Source organism: Oxyura jamaicensis, chromosome 12 (assembly GCF_011077185.1).
Source record: "Oxyura jamaicensis isolate SHBP4307 breed ruddy duck chromosome 12, BPBGC_Ojam_1.0, whole genome shotgun sequence".
NCBI lineage: Eukaryota > Metazoa > Chordata > Aves > Anseriformes > Anatidae > Oxyura > Oxyura jamaicensis.
Window position 1 is genome coordinate 13,209,543 of NC_048904.1, and position 27,634 is coordinate 13,237,176.

The 27,634-nt window shown below is 41.8% G+C and overlaps 1 protein-coding gene across 2 annotated transcripts in view; it reads right to left on the reverse strand.

Moving 5' to 3' along the window:
* Positions 1 to 235: 235 nt before the first annotated feature.
* FHIT (fragile histidine triad diadenosine triphosphatase) overlaps positions 236 to 27,634 on the reverse strand; it is a 561,152-nt gene continuing 533,753 nt past the window's right edge. For both annotated transcript variants that reach the window (XM_035337741.1, XM_035337739.1), the window contains exons 7-8: positions 13,845 to 13,948; positions 236 to 6,236 (exon numbers count right to left, since the gene is read on the reverse strand). In XM_035337741.1, coding sequence (XP_035193632.1) covers positions 13,847 to 13,948 — 102 coding nt within the window. In that variant the 3' untranslated portion in view covers positions 236 to 6,236; positions 13,845 to 13,846. The remainder of the gene's footprint in view (positions 6,237 to 13,844; positions 13,949 to 27,634) is intronic.

Genomic DNA, 27,634 nt, shown 5'->3' on the forward strand with positions numbered 1-27,634 from the left:
AACTTCAGCCCGTATCTGTGAGCTGCGGTGAATATTCAAGTGCAGGAGGAAAAGGTAAGGCTCTTCTAAAGGCTCATTAGAGATGGTAAAAAGATACAAAAAGACCACCACCATTTTGCACTTGTAAAAATATCCCTAGTAGATTCATATTTTTAATCTTCAGTACAAAAGCTCCATAACTACAGTAAGGCATTAGTTTCTGATGACTACTTTTTTTTTTTTTTTTTCTTTTTTCTTTTTTTTTTTTTTTTTTTTCCTATAGCCTCTGGCATTGAAGCTCTCAGTGAAAAGACACTTTAGAGCTAGTTCAGGCAGTTCATTTTCTGTCAATCAACTCTCAGGCTGGAAGTATAAAGGCAGTAACATGACAAGATTTCTATTTTAATATCTTTACTCTTGATAAGATAATCCTAGAGGAACGGCAGTGATCAAATATTTACAGGCAGTGCTCACTGGCACAGTCTATTGTAAAATTAAATACACAAAATTATGTGGGGGTAATGTTAATGTTGTGATATGAGGACAAAAGGCAGTATGCCTGAAATGAAGGTTGACTCTTCTTAATAAATCCTCCTCAGTGGTGGGGACAGGCACTGCTGAAGTGGAGAACGGAGGAACAGCTTCCATTTCATGTTTTGTGGCCTTTCCCTGCTTTTCAATGGCTTGTTTGTTATTTAAACATATTATGTGCTTACTTAAGAAGCTTGATTTTCAAGTATACATTTGTGTGTGTGAGTATGTGTATCCCGTATCTCACCAAGACACACAGCATGACTACGAGCAGTAGGAGAGCACAGTTCTGCACAGGCCTGGACCCAGGGGCCCTGTCGTGCCTGGGCTCTCCTCTCAGGGTGATGGCAGCAGGCCCTGCGCTGAGGCCCCCTGCCACCACTTTTTAGCTCCATTTTGCTGAGGCATAGCCAGAGCCGGAGGAAAATGAAGCACTGATTTAGGCTGAAAGGCCAGCACTAGCTAATATAGGAAATTACTCCAGCAATCATCACTCTTTTCCTGTCACTATGGTGACAAAGAAATGACAAAAGCCTGAGCGGAAAGGGACAGGGTGACACAAGTGAGGAGGGACAGAGCTGAGAGATGTGGCTGGGTCGGGGCAGAGCTGGGGGGGGGGGCAGGCAGTGCCCCAAAATGGTGCTGGAGCCTCCCAGCGCCCACTCACTGACAGATGCAGTCGTGCCCTGTGTGTGTGTGAGCGCAGGGCCTTGCACTGCTGCTAGGCCCATGTTACAGTGAGTGGCACAGTCAGTGCAGCCACCACAGGCCTAAAATGGCTGCCAGCCAGCCAGCCAGCCTGGCCTGCCCACATTTCGGCTCTGAGCGCCATCAGAGTTCACAGTGATGCAGTCAGCTCTGCCCAGCCACAGTAGCATTAACTTGGGGCTGAAAAATGCAGGGTGGCAAGGAGAGGGGAGCTCAGGGCTACGTGCTGCTGGGACAGGGCTGAGGAGCAGCCGAAGGCAGGAAGGTGGCTGGTTGGCTTTGCCCTTCCGGGACCTGCCTTCTTCCTCTGAGCAGTCACATTCACCAGCCCCCAGGTGCCCAAACAGCAGTTTTTGGGGCTGCTCAGCGTGATGCCTTGGAGAAACTCTGAACAGGAGGCTGGGCAGCAGTAGAAAAAACTGCATGTCCCAGGACACCTCGCCCAGGAGCCCTGGCTTGTGAACGTGCCAGCAGGCCAGTGTGTGTCCTGAAGTGAGGCTCCCAACCTGGGAGGCCACAGAAGCTCCTGCAGGTCAAACAGCAGCCGACAACTTTGCCACTTTAAGTGGGATTTTTATTTTTATCTTCCTGGAGTCATCTTCTAATAACTGGGATGGGGAAGAATGGGCAGGGAAGCAGAAGCGGGTGCTGGAGAGAACAATGGGGGAAATGTTCATCCTGAAATGCAAAGGCAGAAAGATCTCCCCCCCTCCCTCCCCTCCCCAATAATATTTTTCCCCCCAAGAAGAAAAATTGCATTTTCCAGCCAGTTCTATTCATGAGTGATTGTACAGAGCTCTGCTAATGGGCTATGCCAAGCTGTGGTCACCCTACAGAGCTATTGGCAGGAGAGGTGGCAAGTTGGAGAGGACTACAAGGGAACTCTGCATGATATTTTTTGATGAGCTGATTATTCAGAAATTTCACAAGAGCTGAAATACATCACTCTGTTCTGAAACCCACAGCCCTGCCAGCGCACAGGACAGCTTACATGCGCAGCAGCATTTTCTCCTTCACAGCGCTGCTGGCCTGTACGTTCAGAACCAGATGCAGGAATCGGACAAGGCTTTTCAGCAGCTGTCGACTGCAGTGACAGCTAAAGATGGGGAGTGGATAGGAGGACACAGAGAGCTGAGATAGAAATGAATTAGGTACTTTAATGGCTGTCACTGCATGTGTATTTGGGCTTAAGTTTTTCTTTAGCTTCATGGCTAGTGGCGCACTATGGTTTTTATTGCGTCACAGATGTTGTGAGATCACCCCCCAGATCCTACATGCATTCAGGTGTTTTTATTTCAGGGGGTGCTCAGTCCCCAGGCACCTTTCAGGGTGCTGTCACAAGCCAGTAGCTGACCTCATCTTCCCCCATTGCAGACAGAAGTTTCCATCTCAGGCACTGTCATGGGTCTGCATCCAACTCAGGCTCATGCACAGACCAAATTCTCTCTCTCTCTTCTCTCTCTCTTTTTTTTTTTTTTTTTTAATCTTTCCCCTTTTGCAACATTAATTGATTGCTCCTATTTGAGCACAGGATCAAATAAGAGACCGGCACTTGTGGGAGGGATGTGTGTGTTTCAGAGGGAGTTACAAGCAGCGTGACACTGATTTCTGAAATACTATATAAAAACTTCAAGAAGCTGACATGGCACACACCCAGCCCTTTGGTCCATCAGCCTGTGAGTGCTTTCGAGGCATCTGGGGTGGCACTGACCCCTGTGGAGGACGAGGGGTGCTGGGAAGGATGCTGACGCATCAGGAGGGAAAGTGATGCTGATTTGCCGAAAGGTAATTAAAAATATATCCTCCTGCTGTACTCACAGCCTTCACTGAAAGCACTGTAAAATAATACCTGGCTGCCTTAGTGCAATCAGGACAATTAGCCACCTAAGTTGCTTTTCTGCACAAAGACCCATAATTGCAGTCTAGATGAGCATTCTTGGAAAACCAAGAATGGATTTGCAGAAGCCAGGTGCCTGCAGCCTTGCACAGAACAACATGGGCCCAGGCTGCCACTGTGCCAAAGCCTTCAGAGCCGATTCCTAATGTTTTTGCCCAGCCCCAAAAGTGTAGGTGTGTGAGCAGATGGCTGCCAGGTGGCTTCCAAATGGGACTGTTCGCCAGGGCTGCCTGTTGTGGCAGCAACTGGGTCCACGGGCTGACAGTGTCCCCATTGGATCAGTGCTCTGAGGGTCGGCCATTCTCCTGCCTGCAGGACTAACTGTGCCCAAGACAGCTCTCCTGCAATTTTTGTTTTAAAGCAGGCAGGGATAAGAGGGCAGCTGAAGCCACATCCTACTCCCAGCCTGTTCTACAAAAGTCAATAAAGAGCAACGTGGCTGAAACACAGCTGTTTTGTTAATGAAAATAGAGGCACGCAGGCACAGTCACTGCATCCCCTTGGAGGAACTGCTCACTTCGACTAAGTGAACTTTTAGTAACGGAAAAAGTCTGGGAAACTTGTTTGTGTATAAGGACAGGGATTGTAGTCCCAAGCCATGTAACAGAAAGCACAGTAATCTCTGCCCCATATTAAGAAGCCAAGCCATTGGGACCACTCTACTCGTACCATGTCCACCTGAGCCACTGCCGTGTTTTCTCCTTTTGGTGGAAGAGCTTAGTGACTTGCAGCATCCCCCAGTGCAAAGGCAAGCCCTGGGCACGCTGCATCCTGGAGATGACCCAGGTCCTGCTACAAGGGCAAGAAATTGAGGTTGGAAAAAAAATGGTTTGTTACAAAGACCAGCGATGCCCTCAATGCAGTGCATCCTTGCACTTCCAGTAACTGTATCTTTGCATAGAATGCTCTGTCTGAAGGAAATTAAGTCTATAGGAAGGATATGAATGATCCAGACACCATCCTCAAGGCTCAGGTCTTAAAAAAGGGCAGGGGAGTTACTCCACATACTGCTGCAGGATGTCATGTACTTCATGATCTGCCTTTTCTAAGCTCTTCTTATCTCCCACTGCAATCCTTTCTCACGTCCCTCATCTATTGCAAATTCCCTTTTTAAGCTGGAGCGCAGCACATAAATATTTTCATGCTGCATAAATAGGTTGTTTTGTGTATAATGCCACAGGAGGCTTTTTTTAAAAACAGGACCTTTAGTGCTGTGATAACGGCCTCCTCATTTACACAAATGAAATGTTCCATACTGCTCAGCACTCGTCTGCTTAGCAGCCCCCATGCAAAATGGTTGGCGCATCACCTGCTCATCATGAGCTGCGGCATTAACATAGAATATTCCATACTTAACAGGAAGCCATTGAGGTTTGGAAATACCTTGCAAATGTAATGGATGCTCAGGTTTTCTATTTAGCACTTCTCCACTAACACAACCTTTGTCTTCCTTCTACATGAAATCACAGTTACTTTAAATAATAAAGTGCAAAAGGGCAACAGTTCGTGTTGGCCCATTTGCCAGCGTCTTTGCCTGGCCTGTCTGTTCACCTTTTCTTCTCTGTCACTTCTTACCCTTTTACCATCATTTCCTGTTTATTCAGCCCTTGTTCAGGGTCCAAAAAGTGCAGACACCATCAAAATGGCCTTTTCATTTACTCTGCCTGGAAAAAGGAATTGCATTACAATAGCTACAATTTTTCAAAGGGCTAATGGATTATATGGGTTGCCACGTTGCGTCATGGCAAATCTTTGAAAGCAAACCAGCTTTTCAGTAGCAATATTTTAACAGCAACACAGTAAAATCTGGAATCAAAGATCAATGATTTTACTCCAGTGTTTCTGTTTGCATTTGACCAGCAGAAAGACTTTAAACCAATGGACTAAATTCCTCTGCAGTGTATAGGGAAAATTATGTTATATACCAGTTTGTCTATCATGTATTTTCATGCTTCTCAGGTCAGGGTATGACCCTGCAGGACAGACTGTTTTGAAACATTTTTATACGTTCAGTACAGTGAGCACATGGTGCTGCCAGGTATGCAGAGTGCTGCCTGAATGTGGGCTGGACCTGATCCCAAAGTCCCCAAGTGCTCAGGTAAACCCTGCAGCCCATGGTCCCCCTCCGCACAGCTCTTATTGAAGGACTTGGCACACATGATTTTCCATCCTGGTTCAGGGGACACAGAAAACCTCAGCTGTAGCTTTCCCACAATTCAAGAGCACGATTATGGGTGCTCTTTTCATGCATGTATTGCCAGACTTATTTCTTCTCCCTTCCATCTGTTGTTTGACTTCTTTTTTATTATATGTTAGCAATCAACAGCTAAGCCATGGTGAGTTCCTTCCTTTGCGGGGCTCTGAACACAGCGTTTCTTGCTGAGGGAGTATTCCACACGGGTGGCTCCCACTCACATTGTTTGTTGCTGCAAGCAGGACGTCCATGCCGGTCTCACCCTAATGCAGTGACTATCACATTAGCAGCTTTACATATTCATTGATCTGCAGAAGTGTTTTCTATTGCCTTAAGGTCCAGAAACTTTGTGACAATGCATTAGAAGCAACAGAGAAGGGAAAGATCTTAAGAAGCAGTACATATTTCTTGTTCTACTATCTTATCTGGCAGAAAGGTAGCTCTCCAAGTTTATCTTGTCTAGTCTATAACAAAGACTTTTTTTTTTAAATGATGTGTCATGTTGCTAAAAGATCTAATTTTTCTTCGATATGGTAGCCCACACGCAATAACCAAATCTCAAAAAGCATAACATGGAGTAAATGTTTTGTAATGTATCTAAATGCAGCAGCTACACAGTTTTGCTAGCACTTTATTTCAATTTAGACCAAGGGACAATTTTAAATGATTTGTTCCCAAGTATACAATTCAGAAAAATACGAGTTACTACTCAGAGCAGTATTTTGAATCAGCACTGTTAGTTGTCTTAGCTGAAATTCAACCTTGACGATATCCAAAGGTACAATAAAATTTTTCATAGAAGAATCCCCTATTTGTAGAACATAATAAAATTGTTCAGCTGCAGCTCCAGGGCCACTGAGAACAAGAGAACGAGGTCTTTCAGGGGTGTTTCTTATGTCACAGGATGTTTTTCAAACACTTTGTTACCTGAGAAATATCAAACATAACAGTTAAACATAATAGTATCTTTGATCTGTATTAGTAAGACAAAATGTAAGGCTGTTTACTGCTAACGAGTTATGTGCTCATTAGTGCGTTCCATCAGGAAACACTGACAGTGATAGGCAAAAGGAAACATTGTGTTAAATCCACACACAGCACATTTCATCTTCTGTTATAGCCTGTGGTATAGGAAAAGGAAAAAAATGTTGCACACAACTACTTTAAAAATACATACCAGAGCAAAAAAGGGAAGCATTTGTTTGATTTATTATATACTTTTTTTTTTTTTTTTCAATAAAGTTCATTTCCAAATAATACTAATGTCTTTCTTTCACATTGTGCTTTTCATTCCTAACTCACAAGGCACCCACAAAAGGTGGTCAGGATCATTTGATAAAAAAACAAACATGAAGTGAAGCCACCTCTCTGTTGTCACTGAGTAAGCCAGCACAGTCCCAAGCTCTGTTGACCGCTAGTCAGAGGAACAAAGGATTAGAAAGGGCATCTTGTGTCATCAAATACAGCTTCTTACTCTTCAAATCAATTTTGCTATAATAATGTCATGCAAGAGTTTTTGGGGTGCCTGATCTCTCATATAAACTCCTACAAATGCTCTTTCAAAGTCATCATCTCTTGTATATCCTCACCTATCCTGACCCTGTTGTGGGACTCTACCCAAGGCCAAGGCATTACACATCGGTGATTTGGGACCATTGCTCTGAAAACATGACTTATCTCAGACACTGGAGAATGAGTTAGGAATCCCTTCCCATGCCTGTCTGCTCCAATTTTATGCATCTATTGGTGTTCCTTCCTAGAGAAAGAGCTTTACTAGGTGCCATGACAGACCTGGAGAGCATTCCTGAGGCAGAGAAATAGATATATTGAGAGCCTGACAACTGCAGCTGACTACAGCTGTAAAAGCCACGTCCTAATTCCCTGCGCAAACTCACGGCACAGTCGCTACTGCGGCATTAACTGGAGGCTTCCAGCAGCCCCAGAAGCTAGCACAAATCGGGCATTTGGGTTTACCCTACCCATCCGCACGCCTGTCCTTTCATGTACAGACTGATACCCTGGCTAACAACAGAGCCTCAAATACACTCAGTCCAACGTATTTCAAATGTCCATCACACCTCTCCTTTTTCAAATAACTACTTAACAGAGGAGTTATTAATGCCTTTCCACCTACACAGCCTAGATGCTGGAACTCACACAAAGGCAGCTCTTAAGCTTCGAGGTCACGTTCGAGTTGCTGGTATGAGTGTCTCTCTGGGCAGTTCTATTATGCAGCAGCTACAGTAATAGGATAACACGATACAAACCTCTGCTAATAATTCAACGTGTAGTGGGCTTTTTGCTTGGTACCTTCAGTTTTGTACCTTCACTTCAGACCACGCTTAGAGCTGGCTTCACTGCTCAGCAAATTATTTCAGCTTATTAAACACAAAGCTGTTACCCAACTGTTAGGCGGGGGCACAGCCCTCAAACTTGTTTACCGGGGCTGCGTGCAGGGCTTGGATCCTTGCTGCTGTTGTGGCTGCAACTCCCCAGCCACCCACTTCTTTGTTTGATTGTCTTTTCTCACTGAAACATATGTTTCCCTGTTCGATGGCATTTTGAGCAACAGTTTCCATTGTATGCCCCTCTTGACAGACAGCTTGATGGCAGCCTGTAAATTACTTGGCACGTGTTTTATGAATCTGTTCGAAGGAGGGTCTGTCTGCTTACTGAATGCATCTTTTCACCGCTTTGGGGCAAGGGATTAGCACCATTTGAGCACAGGTTTAGGCATAAAAGTCCTTGACCACAGCTCATATCATCCTCATTTGAAGCTCAGCACTATCCTGTACATTGAGTCTTTTATTTGAGGTCCTGCAATACCGTGCCCATCAGTTGTTGTGCTTGGTGTTCCCCCTTTCTCTCTCAGACAATGTAATGCATACAAAGCTTATGATGAGTCAAGACAGGATCATACTGAAAATACTTGGTATTTGATGGACAGCATTCAGGTAAGCATTCAGGCTTCTGGATGTGCAAGTTAAGAGAACATCCGTCTGTCTTTCAGCTTCCTTTGCTAACAGTAACACATTTGCTGCTTTGCTTTTATGCGGCACAATCTTGTCTGTCTCTGACCGTGACATTTCCACTGTAGCTATAATTACAGGATCCAAGCAGTGCAGTATGGAATTCATGTACCCTTTACAGCTGAATTAAATGGCCACCTATGGGGAAATGGAAGTCCGGAGAATGAGATACATAACTTTTAGCACAGTAGCACTTAAAACCTCAAAATAGAGCCCTGGAACAGCTGTGAGAGTGACATTATGTTTATGCCGGCCTCCTGCAAGACGAAGACATTTCACTTATAGCCACAGCTAACTGTATTGCAACTTTGTTTTCATAAGAATAACGCTACGCTTCAACCAGAGGAATAATCAGCCTCGATGCTGAGAATGCTGTGCATTAACACACCACATTTACCTGGGGAAAGCCTTTTGCTCTAAGCCATCTAGGGTGGGCATTACTGCCAAGACACAGTCACTGTGCTTCCCCTGGCTGGTTACATCTTCCCTTGAAGAGATAATTTAACTGCTGTGCATAAACCTCCCTGCTGCAGAGGTGGTGGCTCTGGATGTTTTACACTTCAAAAATACCAGCAAGGGCCAGATTATGTTTGTCTGTGGAATTTCTGTTGATATTAACTTTCCTTCTGTTCCATTGAAATGACAAAAAGATTACTTTATATGTACTCACTGCAGGAAAAAAAAAAAAAAAAGAATTTTGGGTGAAAAAAGCATAGACCCTATGATCCAATTCATCTTCTCTTTGCTATTTCCAGCTACTTAAAGCATAATGTCACACTGAAACACACATTTGGAGTTCGGCATTCTCTTCTGACAGATTGTTATGATGTTTGCCAAGGTGACCTTCATAAAACATGTTTCTTTTGAAGCTTATATTTCACTCTCAGGTCATAATAGTTTCACACAGACAAGCAAGCCATCAGCTCCTGCTCTCTAATTAATGGTTCTTGGAGGCTGCTGAGTAGGGGATATAATTAATAGCACTTAAGTCTGGAGTGCAGAGAAATCTATGGCTGATTACTAGGGTATGTATTTACTTCAGGATTATATGCAAACAGCTAACTGCAGCCATGAGCAGCTCTCAACGATGCTCTTGGGGAATTCCCCAGGACCAGGTGCCCCCTCAAGCCTTACTCCAGTGTAAGCACTCAGAAACCTGCCCTGCCTATGAAGCAAGGCTCACGTGGCTGATGGGTCCCTGCTGGTGGTACCCGTCTCCACTGCTTCCATTCCCCATAGCAGAGTTCACAGCATGGTGTATTTTCTACAACTGCATGGTGAATTTGCTTGCCAAGGGCTGCCTATAGTGGAGAAATCTGTTGTAGAAGATAGCTCTGGCCATGCCTGTGTTCTTGCTGTGGCACCTGCCCAGGAGATGACCTGCTCCTCCTTCCACACAGCCCAGGTACAGCATCTTCTGGGGCTAGACTGGCTGCGTACACACAGCCCCACATCCACTCTGTGGATCCATTCCAATGCATAATCATCATTTTGCATTTTAATTCAGCTCAAAGTGCCAGAAATAATGGGAGGGCATTTCTTAGAATAGAACAACCAAGGAAAGGTGTTGAGAGTCGTCTTGTCACACTTGCCTAAATTTAAGGAAGAAAATACTGTGATTGCTCTGGTGCTCGCTCTCACACGTGCAGCATGAAAGATCAGAGGTGCTGGAGCAAGACCAGATGCAAACCAAATTGCTAGTTTAAATTCCCTCGGGTCAGCTGCTGTTAACAGTGGTAATTCCTCTGCTGAAGTCAACAGAACAGCATCTTTTCACGCATGCTGATACCTCAGTACAGAAGAGCCAGTCGTGAGGCAGGAAGAGTGCTCTCAAAGAATGCGATCATCTCCTTCACATTGGGGTGAAAAAATGAATAAAATTCATATTCTCTGACAAAGTTTAAAAGACTAAATTTTCCAGAAACATTGCCAGACTGGGGATGAAGTGGAGAACTGACATTAGAAATCCTGCACCACTGTGTGGCCCAAATTATTTTCAGAGATTTTAAAATGATTTTTGCATGTTGAATGACACAAAATAGTCAGATGATTAAGCAATTAAAAACTTTGGGATATTTGCAGCTCAAAAAGCACTAGGCAACAGAGTATCACTGCCAATCTCCTTTATGCAAGGGGACATTTTGACATCATACTTCAGACTGACTACTTCTCTAATGGCATAGAAGTATTACATTAGTTGTGTGTAAAATAGGAAAACTTCAACTGAAACTTGTGCAGCCTTGTTTTTTTTGCAGAAAACACGAACTGAAATTGTCTTTGAAGAGAAACATTCTTCAAATCTTATCTGAAGGTTAGTAACTCTTTTAATCTTTAGCCTTTTTGATGGTATGTGTACCATAATTTAAAATGCACAAAACAGACTATCAAAACACCCAGCTATAGATAGTTAGAAAAATTTAAAAGGCACATTGAAAACAGACTTAGAAATTAAGATACTGCATCCGATCTTGCTGAGTAAGGACTCTTTCCCCGTGGTTCTGCCTCAAAAAGCAACCAGTTAGCAAACACAACTAGCCATATAACAGCCAATGTGTGACTGGGAATGGCTCCTGGAGAGGTCAAATCTTGGTATTATTAAGCAAGAGCAATGACATTTTAAATATCCTTTCCACAGGATGTTTTTCTTTCCTTTTCTTGTCCTTCTTTATATTAACATGAAGTTCTATTGAACTTCAGCTCTGTAAAGGGACTGCTGTGAGCAGCCCTGTAGAGCCCACCCATGCTGGGGGTGTTCAGGAAGCAACAAGTCTTTCTAAGGAGATGGGATACAGTGGGGTTGGGAGATAAAGGGAGGGACCAGGAACATATGGAAAACCCACGTTAATTCCCTGATCTCAGTTTCGCCTACTCTAGGCAATTGTACACCCAAGCAAATTATTTTAAAACAAGTATTTTCTTAAAGTTTTAATCTTAACAAGGCTAAATGGGGTTCATTTCTTTAATCAGGTGGTTGGATATCTCCAGCCATTGCGGGACTGGTGTAGAAGCACTCAGCAGTAGCTACCCAACCCACCAAGAGCGATCAGCACCAGCATATGTAGTAGAAAGAGAATCGAGATCTTTGTGCCTTATTCAAGTGCTTCTTAGCAAAAAGAAAGTCATCTAAAATTGATCAGAATCTATAAATACAGATAAAAAGGTGCTCCTGTACCTAACAAGTCACACAGGAGTTGTGACAGTTGAAAGATTTGTGATTAATGCAAGGGTAGCTAGGAAAGCTGAGACACTGCTCAGTCTCCAGGCTAATCTAGCTGAGCAGGGCTTCTTTGAACAAAACAGTTAAGTAGAAAAATAATGCATGAGGCCTTAAAATTGCCATTTATTGGCTGCAGAACACTCACGTTCAGCTCTTTCTGACTTTCTCAGTGCTGCATGAAAAAACTCAAGTCAAATAGTGCCCAGGTAAACTTATAAATGACAAAATAAATCCTTTGTAGGTGAAAAAAAGGAAGAAATAGCTTTCAAGGAGAATGCATATAACCTTGCTAATTTGCCAAGAGTTTTCAATCTTCATCATTTTGGAAGCAAGGTTAAGAGGGTAGGTAAAGGCTGAGAAATTCGGAAGATGCTCAGATATACCTTCATCAGAGGTTCAGAGCCTTAAACCTCAGAAACAAAACAACGTCAGGGAGAAGAGATTGGCAGTGATGCCTTGCATTGGAAACCAAGGGTTGGAAGGACTGCTTGTACTAGACAAAAATACTCTCATGATAATGATGCTGCTGAGATTTAATTTACCAGCCTGTTCTAGGAGAGGTAATGACCTTAATATCATGGAGAACTTATCAAGAGGTCATCCATATAGAGACACACTGATTTATTTTCATAATGAATGGAAATAAAAGTCCAGCTACATGTATAAATTCATTTCTGCAAGCCAATTTCATCTATCCAGCTTTGTGTTTAGTATCAGAAGAGCCTAAGAACACCTTATTGATATGTGGGAACCCAATTCCAACTCCTTTACAAATCTCTCTGCAAATGTACTTCAGATTCATTTCTAATCAGACAAAAAATAATCCCAGACCTACCAAATATATAATGGGGAACATCACTACCTTGGAATAGGGATAGGGCATTTTATTCTAAGTACTATTCATTCACTGCTGTGGCATAGATGAAGCACTAAATAATGCCTCTGTTAGTAGAGAAGAGTGCTCACATGTGTCTTACCTAAAGATATGGTATTTCTGGCTGAGTTACCCAGTTTTTCCATATCTCAGAAATGTGCACCTACAAGCAAATCCAGCAGCCACTGTGGAAACTTGACTGTGTAGCCCAAACCTTCATGCTGCTCTTTGATGTCCCTAGGTCCCCAATGGGATCAGTCCCAGAAGCCAAGGAAAATCTTCCTCCACTCATGTGCCTTACACATGAGTTTCACAGCTTTCTCTGTGCCAGTCTGCAGAGGTATTGGCACAGCTAATTTGTCTGGAGAAGCTGGTGTTTTTGCTGCAAAGTATGTTCATCACGCAAGAAAAAAAAATGGGAAGAGTCCAATAAACCAGCCCAAACGTTGAGGACAGAATGGCACAGGAGACAGAGCTGTGATGCTTGCGTGCCACGTGTGTCATGTAGTTTAGCTCCAGATTTGCCAAGCTGGGCTGTGAGCAATGAGTCACAGGCAGATTAGGAAGGATATTTATGGGATTTGGGTTCTTCAGAGGAAAAAAAAAATGAAACAAATTACAGAAATGAGACTGCTAGTTGATGGCAAACAACATATGGGGAACAGGGGAGAGGGAGCTTTTGGCATCGTCGCTGCAGCATACATCCCAGTGTAACTCACATCAATCTCTGGGGGCCAGTTCATTTCTATTGGAAGAATCTGGCTTCTGGGACTTCAGGTACAAAATGAAAACCTCTCAGTTTCTAGTGCACCAATGTTAACATTTGCCAAGTGTTTCCCCTCTGTTCTGCTCTCTGCTACATATTTTTTTCTTCTTTTAGGACCGGGGAAAATCTAGTGGAACAGGCTGTTTTCCAGTAGGCTTAATTTTGAAGTTGAATTGACCAGATGATTTAATAATTGCAGGAAGAAGTTAGCATTTGCTTATCCCACTCTATAGTCTGTATTCTGCTGGGATTTTGTACATATAGGTACATGCGTATGGTTGGCTGTACACAGCAGTTTTTAAACTCGTTGTGCCATGGCTATTTTCTGTTCTAAAACCACAAGGAGGATATGTTAGGACAGGCATTCCTCTGAAGTAACTTTAGATGATTCTGATTTCCAGGTGTGTTATTTTTCACTCTCTGGGAACTAAAAGCTTTAAGATGGTGCTTATTTGTTCAAGATGGAGGATGTTATTTCAGCCACTGCTGGAGTGCTGTGTCCTTTTAGGAAACAACACAAACCTAAAAAGCTCTATTTTTTTTTGTTGTTGTTGTTCCATTCTACATATTCTTATGTGTCCTTAAGAAGCCTATGGAACACCAAAGAGTTCTGGGTGTTGCAGGAATAACTTAATGTCCAAACCATTACCTTTAATTTTCTTGGAAATACTTCTTCAGAATTGCTGCTTCAGCTGCCATTTCTTCCTCTGTTCTCCACTTGTCAGGGGAATCCTCTTTGTCATGTCGTTGCAACTTTGAGGAAAAAAGAAGAAAAAAGGTTATTTTTTCTTTGTCTAATTTTATTGTCAAAATCAAGACCTGCATCTCCAACTAATCAAGATATTCCATGTATTTGTGTGATGGAGGAACCCAGTGACAGAAAGATGAAGGGTTAAGGTTACTGGTTTAGAGTGGAGACGACAGTATCATTAGTTAACTGGCTCTGATGGATTCACAAATAAAATGGAAGGTGCAAAGGTGAATGCTAGGCAGTGACAAAGTTTACCTTTGTGAGCTGATGGTCAGATACCTTGGGAGTCTTTGATGCAAAGCTGGTAGGTAACAGGATGAAAAATGCTCTGGTAGTTTGAAGTGCCCATTACATCAGTGGAGTGGTCTAGGCAGAAGCCGCCTGGACACCTTGCCAGTAATTCATGTAAAATGTTCTCTTTTTGCCTCTTCCCATGGGGCCAGCTTTCTCATCAAAGACCTATTGTGATAACAAGGCCCTATTGCAGCTGTTTCCCATCAGCAGTTTATACCAGCAGTTTTCAGAAGAGATACATTCCCTCCCTGCATGCAAGTTATTAGTTCTTCCTTGCCCTTGTTGAAAGTGAGATACATCCCTACTCCCAAAAGAAAACTTATTTTAAGCACATTATTTCACCAGTGATTTAGTGGGGAAAAAAGATCAGAAGTATTTGAAACACTTTATTTTTGAATCTAGCTTGCATAATATGCCAACAAAATAAGATCTATCCCATATGAAGTATTAAGTGATATTATCCAAGACCTCCTTTGCTTCTCTAGAAGGGAGAGTCCTATTTTATGGCAAATATAAAGTTGTAGCACTTGAGTGTCTATTTGTACACACAGATAGTGAAAGAATCCCTGCAACTCATCAACGGAAGACTACATTAACAACAGGCAGCAGAAACATTTGTATTAATTGCTGAAGTATTGAGAATTCCAGTGTGTCTCTAGGTACAGAGACAAGTACAGATTGAATTAACAGCGTCAGTGCTTCTGAAGAACATTAGAACATCAACTCTTTGTTAATGTCACAAAAAAAAGTTGGAAGCTAACTGAATTTACACCTTTTATTCCTGGACAAGTTTTAGTACAGAAGATGAAGCAGTTAAAAACAGAGATGAAACAACATCGTACCTGCCAAACAAACTTCATTACTGTATATGGCATGTTTAGCAATAAACTAGGATTGTTAGCATATATCCAACTCACAAATACTTTTATTTGTGCTGTTTCTCCTACTCTAAATTTTGCTGCCAGCTATAGCTCTGTGCAGTTCTACACTCTGCAACAGATTTCTTTCTGCTCAGCAGATGAAGCTGCATTAGAAAGCTATTTCCTTTCATGCCAATATGATACAATAGCTGTAGGCAAATTAAAGTGTATTACTGTTTGACTAGTATAGAACTAATCTTCATCGTTACATTAGCTCTAGGTATGTCATAAATCCATCTTGTAATAATGCTATAGAATTATGGAGAAAGATTTACTAACCAGGAGCAGGTACACTGGATACATGGCCAACATCCACCCTTTGTGCCACTGTACATACCTGCATGGCATACAGGTACCACAGCTCAACTGGTAATGAGAGAGTTATGGGAAGCAGCACACATCTCCTAATACTTTCCATGGACTGTAAGTGCTCACACATCACAAGATGACACACTAGGATGAGCCAAGTGGTGGTAAATCAATCATCTGTCAGAGGAGTGAGCTGATTTTCTAAAAAAGCAATATCTTGCTCATTGAACCTGGCATCAGCAGGAGATACAGAAAGTGCTAGAAGACAAGGGAGGGCAGCCCCTGTTCCTCAAGATCTCCCTGCTTAACCTACAACGAGTACTTCTAGGGATGCGCTTTGGCTGCTGTTCTCCCTCACTATCCCATTTCTGTGCAATCCAGGTGAGAGCCAACTAATTTAAACAACTTATTTAAACTAAACCAACAAACCGATTTCCCTCTTTTTCCTCTCTGGTCAGACAGAAAAAGCTGGAGAACCTGAGCTGACATCCCTACTCAGATAGAGATATTCAAACACAGACTAGCTTAAAGTCTGTAATAGTCTCTGTAGGACCATTCTACTTCTGCAAGCTCTGAAAAAAATAAAACCAAGCAAAAAAGCAATAAAACTTCATCCAGAATCCCACATCCTCTGCCTGACATGATTTTCTGAGTCATTTTGTCCAGATTTTGCAGGGAAACTGGAATAGAGGTGGAGATGGACTGAACCACATCCTCTCAAAAACACTCCCGATGCCTTCAGTAAGGCTCCCACTGCTCTTTGGGGGATAATGGAAGGCTTACCGGCCCCGAAGCCCAGCCCCCTTAAGATGTGGAGCAGAAGAGTGGGGTAGCATAACCTGCCCTCACCACTATTATGGTAATGTTGGCCAATGTTGGCCAATTAAAGACTAAAACATACAAACTCTAGACGAAGTGAAAGACAGAAAAAGGAAGTGACAAAAAAAAAAAAGCTTTGGGTGAGCCTGGCAGGACAGGGACAATGCATACTAAACTGCAAGGAATGAATCTCCATGGTATTTTACACCAATATGAGCTTCATCATCTAACTGTAATCAAATCCTTCCCATCCATGCTGTACCCCAGGAAGGAATCAGCATTTCTTGGTACCTGGGTAGCAATTCCTGCAAGACATGGCAGAGACACCAGGAGTGGAGTTTGCCTACAGGCAGCCTTGCATCCCTGCAGGTTGGGGAGCACACCAAGGGGTATTGCACAGGGCAGTTGCAATCTACTAATAATTTTTGGTAGAGATCCAAGCTAATTACCATTTGAAAAACTGCTGGTACATAAGGGAACAGAAAGACATATGGGAAAGGTGATGCAAAAGAACCATGACAGACAGACAAGATGCTCTGCTGCAAAACTCTGGAAGCCCCCAATTCTCTGAAACCAAATTTAAACCTACTGTGGCATTACAGCAGTACCTCAAAAATAGAATTAACAAAAATATAAGCAACAAGATTAGCTCAGCTCAAATAACTCTGAAAGTACAGGGTAAGGTGGAAGAGTATGAACTTTTTTTAGACAATTTCTATTATGCTATTAACTTTTTCTTGTAATATTCTGGGCAAACGCTGAGATGCCCATTAGTCAATTCTCTAATTGCCGTTACCCAAATCACATGCTGTATCTGGTTCAACATTCTTCAAGCACTAAGACTCTTGGTTATAACTTAACCCATCTCCTTGCATCACAGTACAAATAAATGCACTATTTCTAAGAGAAGCCCTTCTTCAAGCAGATCATTACTGATGTCTGACTTCTTGGGCTTCCTGATAAATTATCCTCTTCTTTCACCTCAAGCAGAAAATGCTCTTCCACCAATAATCTATGACTGTCAGTCTTGATTACTTGTAAACAGTGAAGCTCTTTGAATATTTCTGCTTGTGAAAAGCGTTCATTTTCTCACTCGTGTCTCCCAGTGTGAGATGCTGGCAGACCTGACAGCTGTGCTTTATGTTATTTTATTAAAGTTGTTAGTGCTGCAGAATGGTCTACGTTTTTATCACTGCAATTCTTAAGGGAAACACAATATTGTTTTATAACACATTCGCATTGGGGAACCTTTGATTCTTGCCCTTTGTGGAGGAGCCCAGAATTCACAATGTAGCAAGCTATTGTAAACCCAGGTCCAGGACTGTCTGTTGAAATGACGTCTATGTTATGGTTTGTTCTACTTATGCCATAACATAGGTGGCTTTTCTGCTGGTGTTAACATAGAGCACTAGCTAGAAGTATTGTAAAAAAAGCTCTTATGCTAATTAACGTTGTCAGTCTCAATGAATATTTACTGTTGATACTTAAGAGTTTAGTATCCTCTGATACATAACGAAAAGAAAAAAATCATAGCGGTGGAGAGTAATTACACCAAACTACGGCAATACAACAAAACTCAACTACTTCATCAATTACACGATATAACATTGTCAAAGCCAGCAAGAAAAAAAAAAAAAGACACCAAACAAACCACAAAAAACAAACCACACCAATCTTTGCTACTACTTTGGATCAGATGTTAGGCATTTCCCAGCTGGTATTGTTTGTTATTACAAATATACCTTGGGTTACTTAGACATCTTTCCCTACTACCCCCCCTCCCCCCCCCTCGGTGAAATCTGCAGAGTAATATTTCAGCACTGGATTAACATGTGAACTGTGAGGAGGCTAAAAGTTTAATCTCTTTTCTCTAATGGCAACCCATTTCCAGAGACTGGCAACAAAAACAAGCCCAAGGCTGCTGCACACACCTTGTTCTCCAGCTCCCTTGTGGGCCCAGAGCTGTGTGATGAAAACACCCCCACAGCACACCCCTGTCCCTTTCTCACACTGCAGCAAGCAGCTGCAGTGGGGCTTGATCTCAGGCATCCTACCAGAGGAAAAACCTGCAGGACTGAGCTGGCCATAGCTCCTCAGCCATTTGGTGATACTAAGGACCTAGTCCTGGTACTGTCTTCCTCTAGTGCTACCTCTACGTTAATTTCTCAATTGCCTTCTTCACCCTTTTCTCCTTGGACTTGTTCTTCTTCTCCCCACCCCCCTTTTTTTTAAAAAAAAAATTTAGCTTACATCCTCCTAGTAAGGCTTCATTTTCACCCCTCCCCATAATGTAATTAACTGACATTTACTGCTATCATCTGTACCTCCTGCTACACTCTACTTTTCCTCAACCTCTGCTCTCTTCCTAAAGGAAGTGTAAGCTTTTTCATAGGCAGCCTCCTCTGTGCCTCTTGTCGTGCTTTGAGTCATGTCTGAACTAACAATGTAAAACAAAAGAATGACAGAGTGGTTTCACAAAGCAGCTTTTCAGGTACACTGTGATTGCTTTGTGTTGTTTCTTGAACACAATTGGCCCTAAATCCCATTTTACCTACCTGTGGGTAATCAGTCACAGGAGCTCTCAGCCCTGGGCATGCCCCACCTGGGTATCTCCCCTTGCACCTGCTCCAGGCAGGGTCTCAGAAAGGGCAAAAATAGGCAGAGAACAAACGTGGCACATTCACCCTTGAACACAAGATATTGTGTTAATGCTCTGTGAGAGCCCTGGTGGCCCCTCAGCACCTGGTACAGAATCGGGCCCTGTTTCTAAGCCACCCTTGCCACAGTTCCCACTTCCCAACTGAGCAGTTCAGGCACTTCAGAGCTTTCTGCATCTCTCTGGGCCTGCCTCCATACTTAATTACCGCTACAAGACTGCTGTAATTTAATTGCTTTAATTTACAGTACACACAGCAGAAAAAAAAAAAAAAAAAAACACACATCCTATTACTGCCTCATTTGCTGACTTTGCTTGGGATTCTATATTATATCAATATCTCCATGAAACAAATACCTGGTTGTGGTACTTCTACTTACTGCATTAAATCCTCATTATTTAAGGAGATTGAGAAGAAATCCAAATTACCTGTAATCTAGACAACAATCTTTAAAACAAACTACCGGAAAAAATCCCTTGCCAATTTTTTCACCACTTTTTGCGATGCATTCCACCACAACTACTGATATTATCCCTGCAAAACATGTATTTCATTAGAAATCTCGGTTTATCAAAGCTGCATTTTAGAGAGGGTGTTTTGGTTTTTCTTCCCATTGAGTCTTTCACAATTTTTTTTTTTTCAAACTGCAAATATTTTTTTGGTTTTATTGTCATGCTTTGGGGAAAGACTTGAACCTCGTACTTCAACATGGACACGAGTAACTGCACCCTTTTAAGCAAAGCACTTAACTGTAAAATTTTGTGGAAATACACAAAGGTTAAGTAAAAACTTCTAAGCATATGTGGTTAAGTCCTTTGCTAAAATAAAAACTGAAAAAAAATGTTTCTAACAACTCTGCATATAAAAATAAAAAATAAAAACAGAAGGTATCCTCAGCAAGTGGCTTTTGAAAGAATACAAGACAAGACCATAAGCAGAATGATGGTTATATAGAAAACACATCCACTGTTCAGTGGAATATGTAGATTGCACTCGGAAGAGCTCAAACATTGACAGGCTTCCAGTTTGGCTCCAATGGAGATAAAATTCTTGGAAAGAGAGCACGTTACAAAGGAGATGCTTGAAGGAATATCTACTAGCGTATGGAAGGAATATCTACTAGCGTATGAAGTTCTGCCAAAAACTTGGAAAACTGCTATTTACGGTCTGATAGAAATCCAAGCAAGAATCTATAAACATGTTTGGATACATTTTCTGCCATGCTTTAAAGTAGTCAAAGTTGCCCATTATCCACTCAGTTAACAGATAATGTTACAAGCACCTCTGCAGGCTTCCTCACCTGGGAAGAGAGATAGAGGGATGTGGGGAACTTCCTAGTGAGAACTGCCTACATGAGGGAGGTGTTGCATAGAGTCCTGAGTCAGAAATGGCAATGTCATCAACGTGATAACGCTGGAGGAAGCATTATACTGTGTGCACAGCCTGCCATGCAACATCACTCATTTGGAAAAAGGCTATTTTTAATCAAGAAAAAGCACTTTAATCAAGGATAGAGTCAGTGATTCAAAAATTTCATGCAGGTGCATGTATTTCTTGACTGAAAGCATTTTTCCCAAAGGTCAGAGCTGCAGAGCAATGTGTTGGTCCCACCCTGGTAGCAGAGATAACCTCGGGGTGCCCATATCAGGCTGATGGATTCTGGCTCTCAGCACAAGGAGTCTCAAAGTCAGAACTTCCCCCGCTAATCTTCTTAACTTCAGACAAATATTTACCCTACCCTAGGCACACTCAATAAGATTCATGACATGCCAAGGAAGACACATTTGTATTAGGGTGGTTGATTCAGTTTGTTTGCTATGTATTTTTTTCACCAGCACAAAGAAAATCAGCTGCAGGTCCCACTGTATCAGCACAGAGCTGGTTCAGCATGCTGGGGGGGACACGAGCATGCCCAAACTCCTGGGGACATCTTCCCTCCTCACCACACCCCTGGGAGCTGCAGGAAGAGCCTGCAATGACCAGAGCAGAGAGAAGATTTCTTCTCTTTTGGGGATTAAGTGTATGCCAACTAAACAGCTCCTATTAAACAAAGTCCCCCTGCCTCCCTACCCCCTGAACACTTCTGAAATTGAGAAAACATTCACTTAATGTGTCTTGGAGTAACTTAAACTCTGAGTCACTCTCTTCGCCGACTATAGGAATATTTTAAGATTTCAAATGTCAGAAATGACACATGCGGCATGCTGGAGGAAAACCCCATGCGGTTTCAAAGCCTGCTCTTCTGTGTGCTTCCAGGACCACTATCTCAGGGGACCTCTCACCCTCCAACAGACTTCTCCAGGACTATCCTGTCTGCTTTCCCTGATGGGATCACAGTACTGTGATGGGATCACAGCTACATCCTCAGGATGTTCCGTTCTTCCAACCATCCCCCAGATAGTTCTTTAGCTTCCAGCCTTGCACATGCAAAGCTACCTTTCCTCCGAGATGGCCTCCCCAGGATTTACATGGCCAATACCATCCAGTAAGCAGGTACTAAAATAGGTTGAGGAATAAATTGCTCTCATTTAACATTCACTCTGAAAAATATGGCTGCATTTATTATGCTGCATATTGTTTTATATACTGTTTTGTTATAATAAGTCATGTTTAAAATGTCATGACATTTAAATCAACAGCAATAAGAGGGAAATAAAAAAAAAAAAAACAAAAAACAAGATGATCAAAAAGGATCTGAAAAATATCCTTGTGAAGTGTTATGGGGGCAAACACCATAGATACAGTAAAAATAAAGTCACAAAGGAGCATAAAACTTACATATGAGAAACCCACACCGACCCTCCTGTGAGCCCTACAAGCTCTGTCAGATCTCTGTGTCCCTGTGGTTGTCCCCAGGTCCCATGACAGAGGGAGGGGTGCCACCACCAGCTGGGTGGTTGGGGCTGGCCGTGATCAAGGGACTCGGGCATCCAATACAAAACCACCATGGTGCTCTGCATCACCTTGTAGGTGCAACCTTTCTCCTTGCTGTCCTTTGTCCCTGAGCCACCAAAATTATCTGGAAAACTCAGCTGAATGTGTCCCTGGAATTTGATAATGCCATTTGTCTCAGTGAGGAGCTTATTTCAATGCCTGGGCTAAGTTATATGAATGAACTTTGCATATAACATAAAAGCTTACTTTAATGTAGCTTCATAGCCTTTGAGGAAACACGGAGGCTGTCTACCACTGATGATCTACATGCATAATAGCAGATTTTCACCACAAAGACCTTTGATGTTAAAAATAAAATAACTCTGATCAGAGGAGCTACTGTTACCACAGATTCAGTGCTCATCTTTTATACCAGGTCTGGACCCGCGTGCCAGCATCCCTCACCGCAGCCTCCGTGCTTCCTCTACCCCTGCCAAGGGAAAAAGCAACAACAACTGCAAGAACAAAACAGATGGCGAGGCAACGAAACATTAAACCCAATCCCAATACCTGAGCTGTACCATGAATATTTCACTGAGGCATGGGGTAGAAAAGACAACAAAATGACCTTTTCTGGCATCTTAAGGGATATCTAACCTTGTAATTGCTACAGACAGAGGACACACAAGATGGAGACCAAGACTATTTAGCAGCTGTGTATATTTTTTTTCAAAATTAGTATCTCAATGTTCCCATTATAACCTGCCAATAGGAATGACATTTACTCTTGCTCTGAGAAATGAAAGAAACTCTAAAAGACAGACTGCATTAAGAATCTATTGATATTCCACTGACCTAGTGGCATACGAACCAGACAAGCTTTGTCAAGGGCAAATGCCCTAGAGTCTGAAAATTCATCTCTTAAAGTAGCAGTAAAGAAAAATATGTTTCTTCAACGTCTAGAATATTTGCAGAGGCTTGTGCTTTCTCGATGTTATAATGGTAGTATAGAGCACTAGACCCAGACACAGGAGCAGAATTGGAGATTTCAGATGGTCATTAGCCTCTTCCAGTTTTGCTAGTCAGTTATTGCCCTCAAATTTATATAGGATGTTCTCTTCAGAGACATCACGTAGGCTTTTGCCCAGTTTATTTTTTCTTATTGTAAAATCATCAGAAAGGTAATTTATCCATAACATAATATGATCTAAGACTCCCTTTTGCGAGAGATGGATGCAGAAGCTGTGAGCTGTGAAAGAGGTCTCCATACTGCCTTGTACTGGTGGGAAGACCCCGACAAGGGAAGGGGAAGGAGATCAAGGAACAACTTGATATTGTTCAAGCATGCTCCGTCGTCCCTCAAGATGAACCTCAACTTCCACACAAAATCAAATGAGAGCAAAGTCACAGAGAAGGGCCCAAAATGGGCAACACAAGAGCCCTTACTTTTTTGGTGAAGCTCAGACTGGGAGAGCAGTGGCTTCTTCAGCGGCTGGAGTGGCACAGGCTGCCTTCACTTTTGAGGAGGAGGAATATATTTGCTCCTCTTCTAAGCTGCAATGTTGGCCTTCTGTTCAAATTCTTTTTCTGGGGAGTAAGACCACAGTTGTACCCACACTGAAAAGCAGGGATAGTATTATAGCCCAGGAATATAATCTTCTGCAATACATTTCAGTGAAGGGACTGTCAATTCGGGTATAATTAATTTTAGTTGGATGCATGTTGCAGTTAAGGCTGATAGCTTCCACTAGGATGAAGTTTTTTTGATGAAAATACACTGAAAACCAACTAAAAAAAGTCAGTTGCCATAGCCCATGTGGCATCTTCTCAGACACCCCCATGTTTCTATATAGAATTCCCGTCCTGATATGATTTACATATTAAATATTATTTGTTGTGCAGATTTCAGTATCATTGCTTTTGGACAGAATTCATATTTAAACCTTTGAGCGCACACATTTTAGAAATATTCATCTGGAAAACTCACTGGAACTTCCTTTGTATCATTTGTGCCAGCTCTGCTCCCATAACGTTACGCTGGCAGCCAGTCCCAGGCCTTCTCTCACCATGACTTGGAGGACATGCTTCAGAGCTATAGAAAATCCTACACTGCATGGATAGGGAGATCACAAATATAGCAGGGGTGGAGGTTAGAAAGGGAATGAAGATGGGAAAAGCAACCAAAACCATCCCAGTTTCCAGAGAAAGCAATTTTATTTGCTTTCATTTCCGTTTGTTCATGCCTTAGAAAATGAGATCAACAGAAATGAAAGCAATTTCCAGCTGATATGAATAAAGCGCATGGCTCCATTGAGAAGAGGTTGTACATTACTCCAGAAGCTCAGCTCAAGTACTTGGGAATTAAATGCTGTGAGAACAGATCTAGTCTGAGTTTGCATCATCTCAGCTTGCCAAACTGGGAATTTGCAGGTTTCCTACCTACTCTTGAGGAGGAGGTTGACTGGGAGCTATGTTGTATTGTCATACTGTTGTGGACTGGAAAAATCATTTTATTTATTTAAATTAAGTCAACTTAAAGTCAGAGTAGGGTACCTTGAGAATGAAACCTGTCTACAAGGTCTGCTGCTACGTTTTTTCCTCTCCTGTCTTTTATTTCATTTAACTAACCTTAAACAAGATTCAGAAGAAGATCATGTTCTCAGTTTGTGTTTCCAGGGCTTAGTCTGTGCATGTCCTGAGGTGCAGAAAGGTGCACAAGCCCTTGTCATTCAGACCTGTTAGCATTATTACATTACATTTAATTGCAGAAGACACTGTCTCCACAGCTTTATTTCTTATATGACATCTTGTGAATTGCTTTTAAGAAAAGCCATTTACACGACCTCTATATATATGTAAACTAGTACTCTAATGTCACATTCTTGTTTGCACATAACCTTGTAGTCATGTCAGCTAATCCTAATGCAAAAAAACAAGTGGCCCCTTCACATATTTCAGTTAGGAAACAGGAGCATGGGTTTTCCTAAAACAAAGTATTTGACTCATACTGTCTAAAATCTGTTCCACTGGAAAACCAGCATCTTACCCATCATCTTCTACAAAGTTCAGTATCTTTGTCAATGCTCATCTACTTGACTTCTTAATTGTCTATGTTCACAGGCTGTATCAAATGGAGTTTTCCTTTGCCTTTGCTCACTGTGTATTACATCTTTTAATCGGTATATATAATTACTTACCACAATCTGCCATGCCAGATTTTCTAAGCATTAGTCTAATTAACTTAAGCTTGATAATTATGTTTCAGATATCATAACTGTACACACAGAACTTGCAGATTATGCTGTTGGCTTAGCTGTTTCTGATAACATTTTTCTCCTTTTTTACTTTTCACTTCTCTTTATCTTTTTGCACAGGGCGGGAGCACAAGAGGAACTGCTATTCTGTTTAAATGACTGGAGATTTCCATAAAAGCAAGAACAGGTTGTTTATAATAACAAGTTCTCAAATAAGGCAACACAAATGAGAACAGATCCAAAATGGAAGGATTTCCATCTACTGATAAAAGATAAATGTCAGTGAAAGAAGAAACTTGAGCTTCCAACAGCAGAAATTGTAGAGGATTCAAGCACATCCTACAATATTTACTGGCCAATTACAAAAGTACTCAGATTTCCACAGGTCTCCAGCCTCAGCTATTCTAATTATACGCCTGTTGGCGACAGCATGCCACCAGGGAGGCAATAAATAAGTGATAACGTGCATGGGACCTGGCACACATACCTTTCCAGCACAGAAAGATCATCCCTCACAAAGTGATGCAGGCCATCTGGGCATATGAAATATGCAAGCCTGAGACCCTGAGTAAGAGTAAATAGATGCAGAGAACACTTATGTCACAGTAATAAATAAAGGAAAGCAAAAGAAATCTGTAACAGGCTATGGATTTTTATTTGGCTTTCTGACATAAAACTTTTCTTCTCATTTCTGTCCGATTCACTTTGGTATTCTGCCTTTAAAATGGGGAACTTGCACTGAGTTGTTTCCTTTGTTGGTTTTTCTATGTCCTGGATAAGGAACATCACATCCCACCCAACCCAACGGCGAGACCTCTCTCCCTGTTCCCAAGGATCCCACACAGGAGCGTGGATCCATCTTATGGACTGTAACCCAACAAGCCACATTTACATCCCAAAGGTGCTTAGACCACAATTTGGGTGCAAACCCACCAATATTCCATCTGCGGTAAAAGCCCATTTGCTTGAACATCAAGTGCAGTGGTACTACATAAATGTTGTCAAGCCCACTCAAAGAACCACACTGATGTTGGATTTACTCCCTTGTCATTGGCAAGGATTTAATCAGCTATGAAACACTGAAAAACTACTCAACCACTCCTATTTTTAACACAGACTTAATAGATATGGAGACAAGGACAGGAACAGGCAGTTCCTCTTGCTGAAATTCCTCTCATGCAAGGCCTTATTTTCAGGTGACTGAAGGGCTGTTACCCTTGACAAAAAAGATTACCAGCACTCAAGGAAGTAATCAGAGCAGCCAGTACGTAAATAAGCATAGCATAAATCTGAATATTAGTAATTAGCATTTGATTCAATCAGACCGAAAGTGTTAGACCACTGTAGCAGCAATTCCTTATAGGAAACTATTTAACATTCCAATTATCTTTAATGAATTAACCTCAAAGTATGGCTGAGGTGCAACATCCTAAGAATCCCTGTGCTCATCTGCAGTCCACTTGCAACTAATTTCACTTCACAAGCCTACCTCAATTTACATTTTTCTGTATTTCACACATGAATAACTGCAGTACAGAAATATGCAATCCTTTCCAAAATTCAATAGCTGAGATACCTTAATTTTTTTTTTGATTCTACAAATGAAGGAAAATCATTTCCTGCTACTATCTCAAACCAATTAAAATTATTTTTATACTGGCTTTGCATCTTCGATGTATGTATGAATCAAGACGGTCCAACATTTTTTCACGTAATAATTGCTTGGAAATGATCTGTTATGCAGCACCCCAAAAACCAAAGGAACTTACAACCAGCAAATTTTAAAATTGTTTTACATTTTTCCATCACTAGAATTTTTAAAGAATGTTTGAATGTTTTGTATTAAGAAAGAAAACAGAATAATTCTAAGCTATCTGAATTTAAGTCTTTGAAAATGTGATAGTTAATTGATAGTCCTGGAAGAAAATGAGAATACACTCATACTGGCCACCATACAACTACAGCAATGCAACTAATCACTGTAAAATAAAGAACGGCTTCATATAATACAGCGTGCATTATGCAGCAGGGGTAGAATGAGATATCTAACTGTATGAACTCAAAGAGTCAAAATTCTCTAAGACAGGGAAACCAGTGACCAGCCTCAAAACATCTGCAGAGCAGGGCAACAGCTGGACCTCACGACTCTCCTTCTGCTTTCCCTGGTTTTGTCTGTGGTTTGTATAAAGAGACACAATGTCATTTAATATTCTTGCTTTAACAGGGACACATGGTGAGGAAACTCTTCCTTTGTGCCATGGTTGTGGTAAAAGGAGCAGCATTTTCAAACAGATTATAGATCTGACGTCATTTTCCTTTTCCCTGTATGTTTGCAGCATTATTTTAGCAGTAAGAAAAATGAACACACATGTAGATAACAGCATCCACACAGCAATATGGCATAGCTGTTTTTCTTCTTACAAGCATCCAATTTAATTTTATCATCAAATACCACACAGTACAAATTCTTACATTCTATTCCTTACTGATTTTAACCTCAGTTTAGAGCAAAGCATTGTGTGCTGTGCTTATCATCTAGTGCTCACTGTGGAGGAGAGCAT